Source organism: Acytostelium subglobosum (assembly GCF_000787575.1).
Source record: "Acytostelium subglobosum LB1 DNA, scaffold: scaffold13, whole genome shotgun sequence".
NCBI lineage: Eukaryota > Evosea > Eumycetozoa > Acytosteliales > Acytosteliaceae > Acytostelium > Acytostelium subglobosum.
This window is the reverse complement of record NW_012236520.1, coordinates 215,600-236,751: the sequence shown is the minus strand read 5'-3', so window position 1 is coordinate 236,751 and position 21,152 is coordinate 215,600. Positions and strand designations below refer to the sequence as shown.

The following is a 21,152-nucleotide window of genomic DNA, read 5'->3' as shown; positions in this document are numbered from 1 at the left end:
GGGGGGGGGGGCCTCGGCCTATCATCGGGGGTGATTGATGAGGCATTCAATCAGGCATTCAGGTCAGTCAGTGGCACTGAGACATTGCAGCAAAGACTGCGAAATCCATCACGTAACCATCCCTCCTTGTAAAGTTCTAACAGGGAATGAGGAGTCGCATCATTGCATCATTCCTCCTTACATTCACTCTGCCTTTCAACTCCAACGGACAACTCAAAGATAGATACAAACATTCAATCATAAATACATACATACGTACATACTTAAAAATACCTTCACTAAACTCATTCACTCAATCATACACATACAAATGTCTTATGACGGAAGTCCCACCAAAAAGTGGAATACAATCAAACCTATGGGCCTGGCCACTGAAGCCACCAACAACAACAATACAATAGCCACAAGTCCAAGTGCAACCAAAACTAGTCACACTCCAACGACCAGCACATCATCCACAACAACTTCATCTACAATCATAAATTCAAGCTCAGGCAGCTTTCGTGGTCCAAGTCCCAGGTCTGGCAACAACAGTCCAGGCAGTCCAAGGCATGCTCCAGTCAGTCCAAGACACACTCCAATCAACAACTCCAACTCAAGCAGTGGCAGCATCACCAGCAGCAACAGCAGCTCATCAAGCAGTCTCGGGAATAGTGGCGGCAGGAGCTTCCGTGGCCCAAGTCCAAGCTCAAGCTCAAGTAGCATTAGTAGTCTGAGCAGCAGTATAGACAATCAACAGGATGTGCTGTTGGTACATGTCTGTGGCTATGAGAAGGAACAGCTGATACAGAGTCTAAACGCCACAAATACATGTGTGACGATCATCAACACACGCTACAGGGTCATCTTTACTGATGTACCGCCAAACAATGAGGACCCGAACAGTCGACTGCCACGCACATTCTGCCGACTACAATGTTTCAACACCAAGACCAAACATGGCATGGACATCTACAAGACTGCAGTCACTCAATACAACACAATGCTAGATCATTTCGCAGTAGATAACAATTATTACAAGACTACTCATGTACCAATAGTATGTATTGTGGAACTATTCCAGCCCTCGCCAACACCCCACTCACCTCACATCACCTCACCTCACTTCAACACTATAGCCATCAATATTTGTTGGAGTCAATATTGGAAATGGATCATCACATATTAATGATATGAGGACGATACAGACAAGGTCATTGTTAGTGGAGTGGCCAAAGAATTCTAAAGAGCTGATCTATCATGTGGTCGGCTATGTTAACAGCACCAAGATACACATGGTACTCAGACATGCCTGTTCCACAGATGATGTCGATGCCATGGATGAAGTAATCTCCACAAAAGCATTCACACTCGTAAGTGTCCAATGATCAGTCCATCAGTCCATCAGTCCATCACACTCACTCACTCACTCACTCACTAATCCAATCAATCAATCAATCACAATCAATCCAGGAACAACTATCAAATTTATATAACGCTGGAAATGGAATGCTGTTGGACTCGCTGCTCGATCAGACGAATAGTAATCAGTTGTCAGTGAGTGGAACGATGGCATTGTTGGGCGTGCTGACAATTGACAAGAAGGGTAATCTATCACAAACCTTGAGGCTGTCAAAGGCAAGTTTGAGACGATTCCCATTGTCCCTTACAATGATGGGCCTGCACGTCACGTTGCTGGACTTCAGCGACAACAAGATCAGAGAACTACCACCCGAGATCATGAACCTAAAGTACCTGGACACATTGTTGTTGCGCAACAACTTATTGGACACAGTACCATTGGAGATAGCTTACCTTGTTGGGCTACGCACTATCAATCTGCAGGGCAACCCCATGCGCGAGTTCCCCATGGAGATCATAGAGGAGGGAGCCGAGCGAATTAAAGAGTTCTGCCTCAACATCATTGAGCGACGCAACGTCGAGACGTGGAACAAGGTGCGTCTCATGTTTGTGGGCCAGGAGGGCGTCGGCAAGACCAGTCTACTCCAAGCCTTGACACGAGTCAAGAAGAACAAGAGCGAGCTACAGGTGAGCGGCGACACGATCTCAACAGAGGGTGTCAAGATCCAGACGGTCAAGAACAAGTCGAGCTCGATTGAGTTCTCAGCCTGGGACTTTGGAGGCCAGCAGGTCTTCTACCCGACGCACCAGTTCTTCTTGACGAGTCGTGCGCTCTACATGCTCGTGTTCAATGTGAGCGACCCAGACTGGGCCGAGCGCGTGGACTACTGGGTGCGCCAGATCAAATACATCTGCGAGGGTGACCGTCCACTCATATTCTTCATTGGCACGCATATTGACAAGTGCACCACTCCACAACTTGAGATGGCCAAGCAAGTCATCAACAAAACATTCGCCACCAACTCGAGAGTCGCGTCTCCAGTCCACTTTGTCTGCTGCAACACTGGCGTGGGCATCAAGGATTTGAATAAGAGGCTGGCTGTTGAGGCCAAGAAATGTGGCCTAATCGTAAAGAACATACCTGGCACATACTTGCTGCTTGAGCGACGTCTGTCTAAGCGAGGAACGGCGGGACGTCCCAATACCCTATTGCCAGACATTGCGAGAATGAGTATGCGTACCTCTGGCAATAACATGGGTGAGCCGAGCACATCGACCACACCCTCGCCCCAACAGCTGGATCGCTACATCAACATCTTTGACTATCACAATGAGGCCAAGTTGGCCTTGGTTGCACCTGAGGACTTGGGTGCGGCGACAGACTTCCTGACCAATCTTGGCATCATCCTACATTACAACACGCCATCACTGCGCGACCTTGTTGTGCTGGACCCACAATGGCTCGCGGACGTCATGAGCAGTCTGGTGACCTTCTCACATCAATGGATCAAGGAAGGAGTGCTGCGCCACAACGACTTGCCTGCAGTCTGGAGTGCCTATGACCCCGCGCTAAGACCCACTCTGCTCAAGATCCTCGAGAGGTTCGAGGTGTCATACCAGCTGGACGTCGACCGCTCGCTTGTGCCATCTCTGCTCCCCGAGGAGCCCAAGGGCAAGGTCGAGGCGGTGCTCAACCGCGAGTGGATGCCCATGGCCGAGCTAGTGGAGGCACGTCTTCCTGTGAGATTCTACGGCTGCGACTTCAATTTTGAGTTCATGCCTCTGGGCTTCTTTGGCCGTCTATTGTTGCGAGTACTACACATCAGTGGCGTCCACGCCAAGACCTACTGGCGCAATGGAATGCTGCTGGACATTGACAACAGTTACCAGAAGCAGCAGGCACTGATCACATTCAGCAAGAGACGTAAATTCAACACGGAGGACGCGTACAAGTTGTCGATCGAGATACGCATGTACAGTGGCGGAAGCACTGACCTGGAACAGAGCTATACTGCCGTGGCCTTCCTGCGCCAGATCGTGTTCACGGTCGAGTCACTGCTGGAGAACTTCTACAAGTCAATCAAGACCAAACGAGTCATTCCATGTAGCCACTGCATCCACTGTCGTCCTCGTGAAGAGCCACACTACTATGAGCTGAGTAGCTGTGTGGCCGCAATCCAAGACAACAACAACACCAACAAGTTTGTCTACTGTCGCAACGACCCGAACGAGCCCGTGGCGCTGGAGAAGGTCGCGCCGGACCTTGTCATCAGCAAGGTGCCGACAATGACCATGGCTGACGTTGAATGCGACTCGTCCCCCATTGGTAAGGGAGGCTTTGGCCTCGTGTACAAAGGCAAGCTACTGCGAACGGGCGAACAGATCGCGGTCAAGTCTTCGATTGTGTCGCCAGACCAGAGCAACGAGGAGACCGTACAGAAGTTCCGCGAATTCCAACGCGAGGTCTTCATCATGTCCAGTCTGAGCCATCCCAATATCGTACGCCTTCACGGCTATATGTTCAACCCTCCACGCATCGTAATGGAGTTCGTTCCAAAGGGCGACCTGTACCACTACCTCAAGGACAACAAGGCGGCGGGCATGACCATCCCATGGACGCTACAAACTCGCATGATGCTTGACCTGGCGAATGGACTTCACTACATGCAGTCGTTGACGCCACCCGTCATCCATCGTGACCTTCGCTCGCCCAACATCTTCCTGAGCTCACTTGATGAGGACGCGCCAGTTGTGGTCAAGATCGCCGACTTTGGCCTCAGCCAGCAGTCGATTCACTCAGTGGCGGGAATCCTATTGTCGTACCAATGGATGGCGCCAGAGGCCATCAGCTCGCAGACTGAGGGCTACACTGAGAAGGCCGACACTTACTCATTTGCGATGATCCTCTATGAGATCCTGTCTGGACTCGCGCCATTCGATGAGTATGCCGAAACAATGAAGAAATTCCAAGTGATCGACGCCATTCGCACCAAGCACCTGCGTCCCACGCTGCCGTCCACCGTGCCCGCCAAGCTGCGCAATGTCATCGAGCTGTGTTGGAGTGGCGAGCCGTCCAGTCGACCGGAATTCCCATACATCATCAAAGAGCTCGAAGAGCTACGTGCTGGTATCGAGACAGTGAACGCGCCTCCGGCTCCCGTCAGTGTGGACCTCAACAAACGAAGCTGGCGAGCCACACACAAACCCATCCTTCATCCATGGTCAATGCGCCAAGAACAATTCTGTTCCTGGCATCGAAACAACAACCCATCTGTCAATGTCAACTCATCGCCCGACACGACCAAGATGATGTTCATGTAATATTTTATAAAGTTGATGCTGTATTAGTATGCCTCCAAACATGTCCGCTCCGTATCTCTTGATATATAATTACATGTGTGTAACATGGAACTATTCCATCCACTTATTCATTCAATCAATCAATCAATCAATCAGTAAGTCTGTCGATCATTCAGGCAAGTCCGTTCATGTCCGTTAACATTCCAGTCCACTCCACTCCAGTCCATTGCCAGTCCAGTCTGGTACAAGTATGAACATGAGGGAATAGTCCTAAAGACCAAGATATGATGATTGATTAAGAGAGAGAATGAATGACATAATTGATTTACACAAATCATTTGGCAAAAGCCATCCATCAGATGACCACTCACTCATGAACCACTTTTGATTAAGTTTGAAACCCAAGATTCATGGTGGAATGACCATTAATTCAAATAAAATGCTGTAGCAATCACTTAATCAAACCACAACCAAAGCTGATCAATTCTTTGACCTTCCACATCGAGGTGTTGGTGTGTTTGGTGGGCAAGCTACCCATCAATAATAATACATACCTACATACACAACACTCGTTTTGGTGGCAAGTTGTTTGTTTGTCCTCCAATCAGTGCCGTCTGTCCAACTGTCATTCATTCATTCATTCAATCAATCATTCTATTCTTAACATTTGTGTGACCAACGACGAATATATATATTTATATATCTCCATTATATCACTTATTTATTAAGGCCTGAGCAACAACCACAACAACAGCGAACTACAGTAGCATCACGCCCATTGTATAATACACACTCCATCATCAGCGTCACTACCCTTTTCTTTGTAATTTTAAAAGCCCCTTCAATCAATCAATCAACATCAATCAATCAACAACACAATCAAACAATCAAACACAAATAGACAGACTTCCAACCAAAGTAATATAAAGTAATAATAATAATATGTTCCGTCTATTCTCATCAGGTGTCGATGATCTGGTGCTGGTATCATCACCATCCAATGGTGAGGTTACCAACCAGATCGGTGCCAGGTTCGACAGAGAGCTCATCTACACCAACATTGGTGAAGTGTTGGTCGCTGTCAATCCCTACAAACAACTCCCAATCACAGGTCCAGAGTTTATAAAGGTAATGAATGATTGGAATGGAGTGGAATTGAATGTCACGTGATAGGATGTTTGCGCGGACGATGTCTAACGCGCCAACCCTCCACCCACACTCTCTGGAATGATTATAGATGTACCAAAACGCGTCAGGAGGAGACGCCTCTCCACATATCTTTCAGTTGGCTGAGAGAGCTTACAGACGATTGGTCGACGATAATGAATCACAGTGTGTAATTATTAGTGGTGAGTCGGGCGCTGGAAAGACAGTGTCGGCCAAGCTCATCCTACAGTACGTCACAGCAGTCAGTCCAAACAACAGTTATGGCGCCGTGATGGGTGGCGGCGGAGGCGGCAACGGTATGCCCCAGTACGATGGTGGCGCCGATGAGGACCAACCAATGCCCGGCCGCGGCCGCGCACTTCCAGGAATGATGCCAGGCGGTCGTGGCATGGGTATGCCAATGCCCGGCCGTGGAGGCGCTCCTCCAGGTCGTGGCGGCGCTCCCCCCGGTCGTGGAGGTGCTCCACCCCCTCGCGTTGGCGCTCCGCCTCCAAGAGGACCACCCGCACCTGTTGGAGGAGGCGGTCAACGTGGCCCACCACCCCCTGTTGGTGGCGCCCGTCCACCTGCCCCAGGCGCACCTCGTCCCATGCCCAGCGGCGGTGGCGACGGTGACGACTCCTACAGCCCACCAGCCAGATCGGTTGTGCCCCCACCAGGCCGAGGCCGTGGCGGACCCCCATCAAGAGGTGGCGGTCGCGGTGGTGCTCCACCACCCAGAATCAACCCCTCAGGTGGCGGCGGCGGTGGTCGCAGCGGTGGCAACATCGATGTCGAGCACATCAAGCGTGTGATTCTAGACAGCAACCCATTGATGGAGGCCATTGGCAATGCCAAGACCGTGAGAAACGACAACTCCTCGCGTTTTGGCAAGTACTTGGAGATTCAGTTCAGCGACAACAACGCACCCGTCGGTGGTGTGATCTCCACCTTCTTGCTTGAGAAGACCAGAGTGACGTTCCAGCAAAAGGGCGAGCGTAACTTCCACATCTTCTACCAGCTGCTAGCCGGCCTGGACCCTCAGCTCAAGAGCGATTGGGGCCTGACCGACGCCAGCGCCTTCTACTACCTCTCGCAGTCCAAGTGCACAACGATCGAGGACGTGGACGATGCTGCCGAGTTCCGCGACGTGCAAAAGGCCATGGACACTGTGGCCATCACACGTGACGAGCAAACCGAGATCTTCAGAATCCTCGCTGCCATCCTGCACGTTGGTAACATCCGTTTCCAGGGTGAGCCACCCGCCGAGGTCGTCGACACCAACCCTCTGCAGTGGGCCGCCACATTGCTGGGCTGTGACCCCCAGTTCCTGGGCCAGTCGCTCAACCATCGCCAGATCCAGACGGGTTCAGTCCGCCACACACAGTACGCTGTGCCACAGAACCCCGACCAGGCAGCAAGTCTGAGAGACGCCCTGGCCAAGACGCTGTACGACCGTGTGTTTGACTTCATCGTGGCGCGCATCAACACGGCCATGCAGTTCCACGGCCAGAGCAAGGTGATTGGTGTGTTGGACATCTACGGTTTTGAGGTGTTTGAGCGCAACTCATTCGAACAGTTCTGCATCAACTACGTCAATGAGCGTCTGCAGCAGATCTTCATCGACCTCACGGTGCGTGGCGAGCAGCGCGAGTACCACGACGAGGGCATGAAGTGGAAGGACATCAACTTCTTTGACAACAAGATTGTTTGCGACCTGATCGAGGGCAACAAGCCACCAGGCATCATGCGTGTGCTGGACGACGTGTGCAAGACTGTGCACGCCGTCGACTCGGCCACCGCCGACGTCAAGTTCATGGAGAAGCTGGCCGTGTCAATCCAACATCCACATCTCGTCATCTCGAACCACGACGAGTTCACGATCAAGCATTATGCCGGTGACGTCACCTACAACATCGAGGAGTTCTGCTTCAAGAACAACGACAACTTGTACGCGTCGATCGTGTGCTGCATGCAGACGTCAACCTACCCATTCATCTCTGGCCTGTTCCCCGAGGACATGATGGACAACAAGCAGGCGCCCACGACCGCGTCGTTCAAGATCCGCCAGTCGGCCAACTACCTCGTGCAGCGTCTCTCGTCGTGCACGCCGCACTACATCCGTTGCATCAAGCCCAACGACAAGAAGCAGCCGATGAACTTTGTGACGTCGCGTGTCGAGCATCAGGTCAAGTACCTGGGTCTGCTCGAGAACATCAAGGTGAAGCGTGCCGGCTATGCCTACCGCCACTACAAGAACGTGTTCTTGGATCGCTTTGGCAAGATGTTTGACGCGCCACCCCGCACGATCCCCGAGTTTGTCGACCAGTTGATGCGCGCCACCAAGGACATCCCCGCCGACGAGTTTGAGGAGGGCAAGACCAAGGTGTTTGTCAAGAGTCCCGAGACCATCTTTGTCATGGAGGATCTGCTCATGCAAAAGCTGGACCCCGAAGGATACAAAGAGCGTGTCAAGGCCTACAAGGAGAATGAGAAGTTGGCTCAACAAAAGGCTGGAAAGCATTCTCTCAAGCCAAAGTGTTTGATACAATAATATTATCATTCTATTATTATTATTATTAATTATTACCTTTTATAAAATATTTATATTTACATTTATTTTATCCATGACTTTTACTTTGGTCAATCACTTTCCAAACTTGGTTTGTAGAATGTTTGTTTGATTGATTGACGATTACATGTTTTGGCTGGAGAAGGTATGATACCATGTGATGTCTTAATCACTTCTAAGTTTTCCAATTTGGTTATTTGATAAGTAAGTGAATATATAGTTTATTAATCAATCTTTCAATCAAAAAATCATTTATATAGTATGGTCCATAACAATAATAATACATTATCTCTTTTTGTGTTGGGGATTAATTAATAAATTTTGATAAATTAATTCATTTGGTTGTGTGTGTGGAAGTGATTGTTGGACCTCGATTCATTCATTTCAAACACAACAAACAAACTATCTTTACAAAAACAATACACACTGTGTCATAGAGATAGATAGATAGATAGATAGAATAGACACAACAATCAACATAACAAAACATATATCATATCATATCATATATATATATACATTAATATAACAATCCAATCAAATATATAACAACTACTTTAGTTCACACATGACTAGTTTGAACGCACACATTACACAGGGCGATCCCGAACAATTGTTTAGGGTGATAGAGGTGATAGGACAGGGCTCATTCGGTCTGGTATGCACTTGTATCAACACAATGACCAATAACATAGTGGCGATCAAGTTCCTCGAGACAGAGCCCGACGATGCCAACCAGACGCTGAAACGCGAGATCACCATCCTCAAGAACACTGCCGAGTGTCCCAACATCGTTCAATATCACGGCTGCTATCTTAAGGACAACAATCTGATGATCGTCATGGAGTACTGCGACGGCGGCTCCGTGCTCGACATCATGTCAATGTGCGAGCGCAAGCTGACCGAGCGCCAGATCGCCGCCGTCCTCTACGACGTCCTCCAGGGACTGGTCTATCTTCACAGCAACAAGATCCTGCATCGCGATATCAAGGCAGGCAATGTACTATTAAACAGACAAGGCAAAGCCAAGCTCTCAGACTTTGGAGTGTCGGCCATCCTCGTCAACACTGGTTTCAAACAGAAGACTGTTGTAGGATCACCGTAAGTCATGTTAATCCGATCGATCAATGATGTTGATGATGATGTCACTCACTCACTCAATCAATCAATCGAATCAATCAATATCAAGATATTGGATGAGTCCAGAAGTTATATCTACACCAAAAGGATCAAGTGGATACGATTACAAAGCTGATATATGGTCACTGGGTATCACAGCGATCGAAATGGCAGAGGGCAAGCCACCTCATTTCAACCYTCAATCCGATCAAGGTCATATTTGTCATCCCATTCCGCCAGGCACCCACACTGGAGGTGCCTGGCAACTGGTCCAAGGAGTTCAACGACTTTGTCACGATCTGTCTGAACAAGGAGGCCGACAAGCGGCCCACGGCCAAGGAGCTGCTGGAACACCCATTCATTCAGCGCGGCAAGATTGACTGCGACAAGATCATTTCAGAGCTGGTGGAGGAGTCGATACCCGTCATGCAGGAGTACCGTCGACGCAAGGCAGAGGAGGAATACGAGGACGACGAAGAGCCCATTGGCGCAGGCGTCGTCGAGAAGGGCACGCTGTTCAAGCTCAACACAGCCACCAACACAGCCACCGTGCTGGCCGACGGCGGCACGCAGCAGTCCAACGGTGGCACGTTCATCCACAATCCCAATGGCGACAGCTACTCTGGCTCCAACAGCAGTGGCACCGTGGTGTTCTCGAGTCGTGGCGGCACCACCACCTCCAATTGTAACAGTATTGTATTCAATAGCACCAGTAACAGCAGCAGTCTGTACGCCGATCTGGACGAGTATGACAGCGGCTCGGTCGTCTTCCAGGGCACGCTCAAAGAGAAGTTTGAAAAGATGAAGCTACAGTATGAGCAGGATCATTACAACAACAGTGGTGGTGGTGATACAGGCTCAGTCATATTCAACAACACAGGCAGCAACAACAACAATGACAACGATGATGATGATGATGACGATGACGACCAACAATAAACTCCACCTCCTCCTCCCTCCACCTTCCATTTGTCAAGATCGCGATCCATTCCCAGTCCATTTGCACAATCATTCGTTGCATCTCAGAGTAAGTAAGGGGCATCCAATGCATGGATGCCATGCCCATCGACCAGTTATTACTTCTTCTTTGTTTGTTTGATTGATTGTTTGCTTGATTCACTCGTCTTCTCAAACAATTCAAACATTAATTAATCAATTGCATGATACGCAATCATGTATCTAATTGGGTACCCTTTTCAATTTGATGAATATCTTGAAAAAGCTGGATCTGGAAAAAAAACATAAATAAAAACAAAACAATTTTATTTCAGATAATAATATCTTTTGTTTTTGAAACGATACTTGAAAGGGGGCATCATAAATGTAATCAACAATGGTGGACCACACACGCTACTTCATAGCCGTCTGTCTGATTTGCCCGAGTGGGGTGATTGTTTGAGATGATGAATGACTCTTGTGTTTCTGTGTTTGTGTGTTTCTGTGTTTGTAGGAGTGTGATTGGTCCATTGATGAATGAATCTAGAGTTTGTCGGTTACTCTCTCATCACACACTCACACACCTATTCAATTACATTATACTTATTTATTTGTTATATATATATTTATTTATATTTATATTATTTATATCCACCCCATCTTCTTTATTTGTTGTATAAAGTGTTTGAAACAACTCCCGACACACAGGAGTAATATCAACCAAGATCATCAAGCATTCATTCATTGATTGACATATATAGACAAACAGACAAGGTCAACAACATCAACATCAACAGCAACAGCAAAGAAGATAACTATCAATACAAGATATATATCATCTATAATCTATTATTTATTACTTATTTATCCAATTTGATGAAGGTTATAATGCAATAATATAACAACTACATCAAACAAAAAAAAACCAACAAAACTATACACTATTTATTAATACTATTTATTAAGTCGCTTTAAGCCACTGTAACATATTATATTTATGTAAGTCATCCTATCCTATCCCCTATCCGCCTGTCCCTATCCCTTTGTACAATGTCCTTCCTCTATACATGTTCATTCGCCAATCCATCAATCATTCATTCTCTTGTTTTTTATCATCAGTGTCCACAAACATACAAGAGTGGGACCAGTCCCAGATCAGCTGATTGACGAGTCATTCATTCATTGGACACTCGAGGGTTGCACTGCTACTCGTGCTTTCGTGCGCGTGTGTGTGTAATTCCATTTACGTGAAAATGACCAGGAACAACAATTCCAACAGTTCCCTACCTACCTCCCTCCTCTCACTCAATCACTATTCTTTGTACACCATCAAATACGCATCAACATTACATCTCGAGCTTATTTCAAATGCAGCAGCATCACTGTTACATTATTGTAAGTGTGAGGTGTGGAAGCGTGCTCATTCTCGCGTTTGCTACTTCTTCCTTCTTGATCACATAACCAAACAAACAAGGAGCTTGTGTGGTCCTACCTCCCATCAGTCAATACACGTGTTTGGTAGTTTTTTTTTTTTTTGATTGATTGTGTTTGTGTATTTTTGATATTTGCGTGATGCCATCACTCAACTCCTCAGTGAGGCCTACTCTAAATCAACAATGTCGTTGTCAAAAATAGATATAACAGTCATCTCTCCTCCTGTCTGTTTGTGTTTGTGTTCCTTTTCAAACTGATGTACATCTGCGCGCCCATCATTGTCTCTAGTTTGACCAATGCGCGTCCGTGTGCCAAAATCAACACAAGGACAATCTGGCCATACAATCACCAGTAGTAGAGTTAGAGTAGTAATCAGTAGTAGTAGTTGGTAGCAGTAACACATACTGTCTCTCTTTCCTACTCACTCATTCACAAATACATCGAGAGGTACACACACCCAATACCGACTCCCCTTTTTAATCACAAACCACACACTACCCCGATCACAAACACACACACAACACTGAACTTTAATCAATCAAGCAATCAATCACCCATTATCACTGTGTCTCTTTGATTGTTTGTTTGTTGATTTATTGCCCTGTCCAATAATAATATATTTATACACCCACACACACATACACAATCACATATCTCACTGGGCAGCCCGTATACCAAAGCAAAGAGCACCTCTTCACTTTGATCCAACCAATCAATCAATATCAACAACTCTGACCATCCATTCATCCTGTCAATAGATTTATCCAACAACATCCCTCCTCTTACCTTCCCCTTCCTCCTCCTCATCCACTTCCTCCTCAAACAAACAACAAAGACCCAACAAGCAAGGAAGATATTCTCACCCCACACACAACCCTAGCATCATTCTTCCTTCTTCATTCAAAAGAGCTAAGCCCTCTTTGCACCACACACACTTGAGATCGACGATCACAAACACTCAAAGGACCCTGCCCTTCAATCATTAATTCTCCAACAATCTTTGAATTCCCCTTCATTCAAACAATTTGTCCAACTATAATAATAACTTAACTTATTCATACATACAATTAACAAATAACCAACAAACAATCAATCAACAAAACAGCAATCAATCACCCAACAGCAACAACAACATGGAAGAGTTGACAACATCTGATTATTTGTTGCATGATTCCAACATGTACTTCTCACTATATGAGCCTGGAAACTCATCGATGGAACTGAAATCCAGTGATGCCGGTGCAGGCGCCACACCAAACTTTTTGAATGTCAGCTCGCCAATCGACACTCAATCAATGTCTAGCTCAACACCTCCACAGCCACATCATCATCATCATCACAGCAACAGCAACAGCAACAGTAACAGTAACAGTAACAGTAACAACAGTAACAACAGTACAATGATGACTGATGGATCACCAAAGGATATCAATAATAATCAAACACTGATGTCCAGCTCAACGTCAACACCATTGATGAACTCGTCATCGACATCGGCCGCAGCGGCAACAGCCGCCGCACCATCGTCAAGTAAGCTGTCCGCGAGCAATGGTGGCGGCGGCAGCTTCAGCTCCATGTACAGTCAAGATAACCAACAAACACACGAACACTTCCTTAAGCTTCTCTCGCAGATTCAACAGACCCAGCAAACACTCTCCACCTACCAAAACAACCACGACTACATCAATGCCCAGACTGCTGCCGCCGTCGCCGCATCCAGTTTCAGCAGCAGCGCACCCACCACCACCGCCACCGCAGGCGCCGGCACAGGAGGTTGCAATCAATCACAGACGTCACAATCGTCGTCCTCCTCATCCTCCCCAACCCAGGCCGTATCACCCATCCCCGTGATCGACCAAGTGTCAAGCCTACCAAACCCTGGCGATTTCATTATCTCCAGCCAAACATACAGCACAAACAACACAAACAACAACAACAACAACAACAAGAAGTTGAGCAACTCTGCTACTACTACGCCCGTGCTGGCACCAGTCAGTGGCGCCAACAACGATCAGCAACAGCAACAGCAGCAGAATGGCAACACAACTGAAGCAACTCTAACAATATCAATGCCAACCAAGAAGAATATTAAGGCCTCGGCCATTGCCTCACCACCCAACTCACCAAGGAGGAACACAAGGAACAGCAAGGTGAAGCATAAGACTCAGCAGGTGCAACAGAACATCCAGCAGGCTACGGCCGCCGCAGCAGCCGCAGCAGCCTCGACATCGGCCATGTCGACCACACCAACATTGGCCTCGACCACGGCCGCTGCCATCACCACCGGCACTCTGTCCACAATCACACCACCTCCAATCAAGCTGTCACCGCCCTCATCACCACCCTCGCTCAACCTGCAGCAGCCTTTGACCCCACCCCCACCCCCTGTGCCGGCCAAGAAGCTGGCAAAGAAGACGATCACGGCGCCGCCCACCGGCCCCTCAGTCATCTCGATAATCAGCCAACTTGGTCTGCAGCCCTTTGTAAATAACGCTGGCCAGCAGCAGCCACTGTCTGGAGTCTCTGCCAAGACGGGCGTCGACACGACTGCCCCCGCCACCACCACCACCTCCTCGGCCAACAACGAGGACAAGAAGACCACGTGCATGTCGTTCCTCAAGTACTACTTCAACGTCAACCCAACACTGAACACGCCAACTCTTCGCCGCTCGCTCATTCTCTCCCTCTATGTAAATAAGATTTCACAGGAGCTGCGTTACCGACGACCCAACGACATGGCCAACCTTTGTGTCGTTCTCTACGGCCATCTCTTCTCATCGCTTGACGAGGTATGTAGCAGGAGATCCTGGATCATGTGTCCAATCCCATAAACTAACAACATCGCACAACAAACAGGCCACGATCAAGGAGTTCATCAACACTCATACACCTTCATCACAAAAGTCCAAGAAGGAGTTGGATAAGAAGAGGAAGAGAAAGAGAGAGAGGGAGGAGAATGAGCTTAAGCAGTCGTTGGACAAGAAGCTCAGGTCCCCTTTGCAAAAGTCAGTGCAAGGTACACTCGCCTCATCTACCTCATCCTTTGTTGGACAACAACAGCAACAACAGAGTGCAGCAGCAGCCGCCACCCCAGCCGCAATGGTTCCAATGTCGATGGGCGACAACAACAACAATACGTCCGATTGGACTAATGTCGCACCCATCCAGACCACACCGTCGTACTTCTCGTATGACATGTCGGCATCGCCAGAGAACACCAATGGCGTGCTGTCACCTATCCTCTTKGACCCAGGCAGCTGGCTCGCCAAGCAACTTCATGGCGCTGGACAACACCGAGGCCGTGGCTTCAGACGGCGCGACCTCAAAGGACACCATCATGATCCAGTCCAACGATGATGAGTTGCCCGTGTCCCTACATGACGCCTTTGTCAACTGTCTCAAGTCATGCACACTTTTGCCCTTCCTCGAGTTCAAGCCGGCGCACAGTCTCACCCCGCCCACTGACTTGCCCGTCACCGACTTCTACTACACCTACGACGACCTCGTTCGTTGGGAGAACGAGCTCAAGGACCAGAAGCAAAGCGTCAAGCAGCAGAACCTTCAACAACTTAAGAGCTCACAGCAGGCTCAGCAGCAGGCACAGCAACAGTCACAGGCCAAGCAGCAGCAGGCACAGCAACAGCAGCAACAACAACAGCAGCAGCAGCAGCTACAGCAGCAGACGACCTTCCAGCAACAGATTCAGCAGCCGGGATTCCTCTCGACCCTCTCGCCAACCTTGACCCACCAGCAGCTTCAGCAGCACACTCAGATCCAGACGTTGTCTCAGCTGCCACTGCTCACACAGGACATGATCACATCGACATCGATGTGGAAGGTGGACCCAATGAATGGCATATTGGTCAACGTGCTCGAGAGTGATGATTCGTTCATCATCTACGTGGCCATCCCGCACTCCAAGCCCAACACACTGCGCATCACCGTCAACCAACACGAGGTGATCATCGAGGGTGCCGTGTCGATACCCGACTCTATATTTTTGCCAAATGGCGCAGAGTTGACCATTGGCAATGGCTCCGAGACCTCATTCCAAACTCAAGAGTTCTTTGTTGGATCATTCACCAAGCACATCGCCCTCAGCTCGCCAGTCAGCTCATCAGTGGTTGGCAAGCGTGAAGGTATAGTAGTCATCATTGCTCGTAAGGAGACCTTCCAGCCACAGTTCTAAGGGTACAGTTCCAGTCATCCATCCATCCATTGTCCATCATCAATCCAATCCAATCATACATCCATACATACATATATACATCCGACAACCCTACCATAACGACCGATCAATCAATCACATAACAATCACATCACACACAATCCCCAATTATTTATTAAGCCATATCCTGGTAGTTTCAAGCCTACCAGGGCAGCCAGCCAATCCAATCCAATCCAATCCAAGCCAAGCCAATAACAATTTTTTTTACCCTAAACCTACTTCCCTTACTAGTAATAAACAAAAGTCTGGGGAGCATGTAATTCCCCGACCACATAAAATAACATTATTCCTGTTCCGTGGATTCCATGTCCTTCCATTTCAAATCCATGACATCTACGGATAAAATGATGAATGATGCTGAGTCACACTGAATCCCCATTTTTTGACATGTGATGACCCCCTTTGTGGGTCGTATTGTTAATCGATCAAAATGACACCTCTGGTAAAGATATTTTGGTTCTAGAATTAGGGTCATATCCCACTTAAGTATAAATGACATACCGGTCCATCATCGATTCAACATCTTAAAACAAACAAACTAACTAAATCAATCAATCAATCAATCGTATTCAATAATTATTAACTATTTCTAGAATGTCCAATCCAACCTTCTATTATGTAAGTGATCACTCTCCTCTTCTATCAATAATCCAATATTATTTATTCATACTAATAATTATAATAATAATATAGTTTGATGGCCGTGGTCGTGGTGAGGAATGTAGACTATTGTTGGCTTTGGCAGGAACCAAGTATGTTGACACTCGTAGTCCATATCCAATGGAACAACATCATAAGGATTTGGCAACTTTTGGTCAATTTCCATATTATGCGGATGACAATATTACTTTGTCAGAGTCAGTAGCAATTGAATGTTACATTGCTGATCAACTCAATCTTGCTGGATCGACCTCAGCCGAACGTGCCCAGATTCTCCAGTTTGCAACCCTACCCAATGATTTCTACGGTCCTTATTACATTCATTTCCTGGCCAATGATGAGAATGGATTCAAGACATTTAGGGAGGTTATTGCACCCAGATTCCTAAACAAGTTGGAGGCTATCTTGGTGAAGAATGGTGGAACATATCTTGTTGGAGGCAAGTTTAGTTGGGCTGATGTCAGTATCTTCAACCTCATTGATTGGTTCCACCAACAACGTGTTGGTAACATCTCCGAGGTGATCAAACATTATCCAGCACTATTATCGTTCTACAAGAAGATTGGGGAGATACCACAACTTGCAGAGTATCTAAAGAATAGATCACAATCGGAATTCTAAATATTGTCGTTGTAGGTTGATCTATATCCTTATTAGGATCAATAAATATTGTGGTGTCGGGGTAAATGGAATGATTCCAATTGCTTTTGCTCACACAAATTACTTTTGATTTGTGTGTCGTTTTTTGATCGTCCCTGGGTGAGCAAGTAGTAAAAATGAGGTCATTCTGACAAAGGTATTCTCATTACTGCACATAAAGAGATAGATTTACAGATATAGTTAACCATCAATGATCAGGTTATCTCACACAGCAACAAGACTATGCAATAGTCTATATCAATCATGTACAACAAGTCTGCCAATGATGATGTCACCTAGGTCTCAAAGTCTGGCCTTATTCAATCAAACATCAACATCGTCAAGCAGACACTTCACCACCACTACCAACACCAAAACAACAACAACAAAGACACCGTCACCAAGTGATGATCAGGTGGACTTGGAAGAGGACGAGTCACACGAGGATCAGTTCGCAGAGTCACGTGATGAGATGTTGAAGACTTATGAAAGGGTCACTGGCAAGAAGTTATATTCCCCAGAGGCACGTGAACACACACATCAAGTGTCGACTATTAGGACTCAGTACGACCATGCCCTCGAGCCTGGCGAAAGGGTAGTCGACACTCTGGTCTCGCTGGCAGGTCGTATCAAGTCGGTGCGCATATCCAGCTCCAAACTATCATTCATCGATATCGTCGCTGATGGCCACTCGATTCAAGTCATGGCCGACCTCAAGCAGTACGCCGAGCCCACTCACTACGCTACAATCATCAACACAATCAGACGAGGCGATTTTATCGAGGTGCGAGGCACACCGGCCAAGACCAAGGTCGGCGAGCTCAGCATCATCCCCAAGGAGATCATCTTGCTCACACCCGCGCTGCGACCCATCCCCACTCGACTGATCAACAAGGAGGTGCGCTACAGGAACCGTCACCTTGACTTCTTGGTCAATGGACCAAAGATCAGAAACGCATTCCTCATCCGCTCGCGAATGATTGCATTCCTGCGCAACTACCTGGTGGAGCGCAACTTCCTCGAGGTTGACACACCCATCCTTGCGACCAACGTCGGCGGCGCCAACGCCAAGCCCTTCAAGACACACTCCAACTCTTTGAACCTGGACCTCTTTCTACGTATCTCACCTGAGCTCTACCTCAAGCAACTGGTGATCTCAGGCTTTGATCGTGTGTTTGAAGTTGGCAAGCAGTTCCGTAACGAAGGCATTGATCTCACACACAATCCAGAGTTTACAACATGCGAGCTCTACCAAGCCTATGCAGACTACAACACAATGATGTCACTGACCGAGGACTTGCTATCAAGTAACTATCCATTCATTCAATCAGTCTGTGGATCTCACTGACTCACTCATCCAATCACTCAATCAATCACAGAGATGGTTTATGATGCAGTTGGATCATACAAAGTACCATTGCCATCAAACAATGAGATCATAATCGACTTCACTCCACCCTTTAAGAGGATACACTTCATTCCAAAGATCGAGGAGTTTGTTGGAAGGAGTCTACCAGCTGACTTGGTATCACATGGTAAGTGTGAATGAGTGGCGATCATCATGACGGCACTAACACCCTCACTTACCAACCAATCAAAATAGATTCCATTCCAGAACTATTGAGCATATGTAGAGAGCATGGAGTTGACATTGGTGCACCATACACACCTACTAGACTGTTGGATGCATTGGCTTCACACTTCCTGGAGCCACTGTGTACTCAACCAACATTCCTCATTGATCATCCACGTGCAATGAGTCCACTTGCCAAGCTACATAGATCAAATGTAAGTTTGATTATGATGTGATCAACAGGAATCATTCCAGACCTAACACATTCAATCAATCAATCCAATCATATAATAGCCACAATATACAGAGAGATTCGAATTGTTTGTCGGTGGAAAGGAGTTGGTCAATGCGTATACAGAGCTGAATGATCCAGTGGACCAGAGGAGTAGGTTTATGGCTCAGAGCCAGGATAGGTCAAAGGGTGATGACGAAGCACAGATCATGGATGAGGGCTACTGCAAGGCCATGGAGTATGGACTGCCTCCAACTGGTGGTTGGGGACTTGGTATCGACAGATTGTGCATGTTGCTCTCCAACAATGTATCAATCAAGGACGTCATCCTCTTCCCAACAATGAAGCCCCTCGCCCAACAACAGGCGGCTGACACAAACCCTGGTGTTGAACCATCAAATAAAGGCAAGACTACAGCTACCGCTGCTCAGTCCAAGGAGTAAGTTACTTAACAAAGCAATCATACATGGAACAAGTGTCAGATGTTGACCTCGATCCAGGATTTAGTTTGTAGTACGGGATTGATTGATTAGAGTTTGGAAGCTGAGGATGGGTTCCAAATGATGGAACTGTTGATGGCACTGACTGTTGTTACACCAGTGAATGCCATTGCCAGTCTGAGTTCCTCGCTCAAGAGAGTCATTACACGTTCGATTCCTTCGTGTCCAGCTGTGGCCAGACCCCAGAGTACTGGCCTTCCAATCATTACGGCCTTGGCACCCAGTGCCAGAGCCTTTAGTACGTCTGTGCCACGACGAACACCGCCATCCACCAGAACTGGAACGCGTCCATTCACTGCGCGCACGATATGTGGCAGCACCTCGATTGTCGATGGGCAAGTGTCCAGCTGACGTGCGCCATGGTTGCTGACGATGATTCCGTCGACTCCATTCTGGACGGCGATATGTGCGTCCTCTGGGGACATGATGCCCTTGACCAAGATTGGCAACTTTGTGATTGTACGCAACCAAGTGATGTCCGTCCATGTCAAGCTACTGTCCACCATCGATCCAATATATTTGTTCAATCCTCCCTGAACCTTGTTCAAAGGCAGGTCAGCAAAGTTCTTGAGTAATAGGCCATGAGGAAGTGAGAAGCTGTGGTGATGGTGAAGATGATAATGTTAGAGCTTGGTCGACACAATCACTCACTCGATTCGACTTGACTGATGGTCATACTCATTACGGAAGTCAGCCTCTCTCCTTCCAAGGAATGGAGTGTCGACTGTGACGACGAGTGCCTTGAATCCACTTTTCTCGGCACGCTTCACAAGGTTGATTGTGACAGAACGCTCCTTGAATACGTAGAGTTGGAACCATCCTGGATTACCATTTGCATGCTCAGAGAGTTCCTCAACACTTGTAGTGGCAATTGAACTGAGTGTCATATGTGATCCCAAGTTCTTTGCAGCTGTGTACGTCTCCAACTCACCTCGAGGATGTGCCATGCATTGCATTGCAGTTGGAGCAATCTAGATGAAACATGATGATCATGATGATTATGTGAGCATTCAAGTCACATCAATGTAATCATTCGTTCATTCATTCATACCATTATAGGTGAGCTTAGATCCACTCCAAGAACTGATGTCTTTAAATCGATTCTTGATACATCAATCATGCCTCTTGGCATCAACTTGATATTCTTATAATAGTTCTCATTCTCTGAGAGTGTAACCTAGGTTGATTGTGATCATGGTCGTTGAATGAGTGAGTGATGGATCAATGAAGTATAGCATTATTATAATCATACTTGACTGTCTGAACCAGATGCATAGTAATCATAGACCATGCGAGGTAGGCTCTTCTCTGCAGTCTGTTTGAACTCGTCAACATTGAGGTATGATGATATTGGTTTGTTCTTCATTCTTCTCAATCAAGTAAATAGAATATATAACAAATATATATTATTTGTATATGTATGGAATAGTTACACTAATAATGAACACTAATCATCAAGGTTGTGGTTGATA

At 47.2% G+C, this 21,152-nt stretch overlaps 9 protein-coding genes across 9 annotated transcripts; 7 read left to right on the top strand and 2 right to left on the bottom strand.

Annotated features, from left to right (window-relative positions):
* Positions 1–358: 358 nt before the first annotated feature.
* Positions 359–4,662, top strand: SAMD00019534_067530 (hypothetical protein; the record flags this gene model as incomplete). Its single annotated transcript, XM_012897865.1, has 3 exons — positions 359–1,039; positions 1,119–1,352; positions 1,453–4,662. The coding sequence occupies 3 exons, from the start codon at positions 359–361 to the stop codon at positions 4,660–4,662; spliced, it is 4,125 nt and encodes a 1,374-aa protein (XP_012753319.1).
* Positions 4,663–5,583: 921 nt separating this feature from the next.
* SAMD00019534_067520 (hypothetical protein) lies at positions 5,584–8,341 on the top strand (the record flags this gene model as incomplete). The annotated part of the gene is made up of 2 exons (XM_012897864.1): positions 5,584–5,769; positions 5,879–8,341. The coding sequence occupies 2 exons, from the start codon at positions 5,584–5,586 to the stop codon at positions 8,339–8,341; spliced, it is 2,649 nt and encodes an 882-aa protein (XP_012753318.1).
* Positions 7,997–8,350, bottom strand: SAMD00019534_067510 (hypothetical protein; the record flags this gene model as incomplete). The annotated part of the gene is made up of 1 exon (XM_012897863.1): positions 7,997–8,350. A coding segment is annotated over one exon (354 nt), but the record flags the coding sequence as incomplete, so codon positions are not given.
* A 577-nt stretch (positions 8,351–8,927) lies between these two features.
* Positions 8,928–10,417, top strand: SAMD00019534_067500 (hypothetical protein; the record flags this gene model as incomplete). Its single annotated transcript, XM_012897862.1, has 2 exons — positions 8,928–9,449; positions 9,692–10,417. 2 exons carry the CDS (start codon positions 8,928–8,930, stop codon positions 10,415–10,417), a joined length of 1,248 nt encoding a protein of 415 aa, XP_012753316.1.
* Positions 10,418–12,981: 2,564 nt separating this feature from the next.
* SAMD00019534_067490 (hypothetical protein) lies at positions 12,982–15,000 on the top strand (the record flags this gene model as incomplete). Its single annotated transcript, XM_012897861.1, has 3 exons — positions 12,982–14,637; positions 14,705–14,864; positions 14,909–15,000. The coding sequence occupies 3 exons, from the start codon at positions 12,982–12,984 to the stop codon at positions 14,998–15,000; spliced, it is 1,908 nt and encodes a 635-aa protein (XP_012753315.1).
* A 125-nt stretch (positions 15,001–15,125) lies between these two features.
* SAMD00019534_067480 (hypothetical protein) lies at positions 15,126–16,037 on the top strand (the record flags this gene model as incomplete). Its single annotated transcript, XM_012897860.1, has 1 exon — positions 15,126–16,037. One exon carries the CDS (start codon positions 15,126–15,128, stop codon positions 16,035–16,037), a length of 912 nt encoding a protein of 303 aa, XP_012753314.1.
* Positions 16,038–16,670: 633 nt separating this feature from the next.
* On the top strand, positions 16,671–17,357 carry SAMD00019534_067470 (hypothetical protein; the record flags this gene model as incomplete). The annotated part of the gene is made up of 2 exons (XM_012897859.1): positions 16,671–16,694; positions 16,770–17,357. 2 exons carry the CDS (start codon positions 16,671–16,673, stop codon positions 17,355–17,357), a joined length of 612 nt encoding a protein of 203 aa, XP_012753313.1.
* A 307-nt stretch (positions 17,358–17,664) lies between these two features.
* Positions 17,665–19,623, top strand: SAMD00019534_067460 (hypothetical protein; the record flags this gene model as incomplete). The annotated part of the gene is made up of 4 exons (XM_012897858.1): positions 17,665–18,682; positions 18,755–18,910; positions 18,979–19,163; positions 19,243–19,623. 4 exons carry the CDS (start codon positions 17,665–17,667, stop codon positions 19,621–19,623), a joined length of 1,740 nt encoding a protein of 579 aa, XP_012753312.1.
* Positions 19,624–19,709: 86 nt separating this feature from the next.
* On the bottom strand, positions 19,710–21,046 carry SAMD00019534_067450 (hypothetical protein; the record flags this gene model as incomplete). Its single annotated transcript, XM_012897857.1, has 4 exons — positions 19,710–20,277; positions 20,359–20,651; positions 20,732–20,857; positions 20,933–21,046. The coding sequence occupies 4 exons, from the start codon at positions 21,044–21,046 to the stop codon at positions 19,710–19,712; spliced, it is 1,101 nt and encodes a 366-aa protein (XP_012753311.1).
* Between the last annotated feature and the right edge of the window lie 106 nt (positions 21,047–21,152).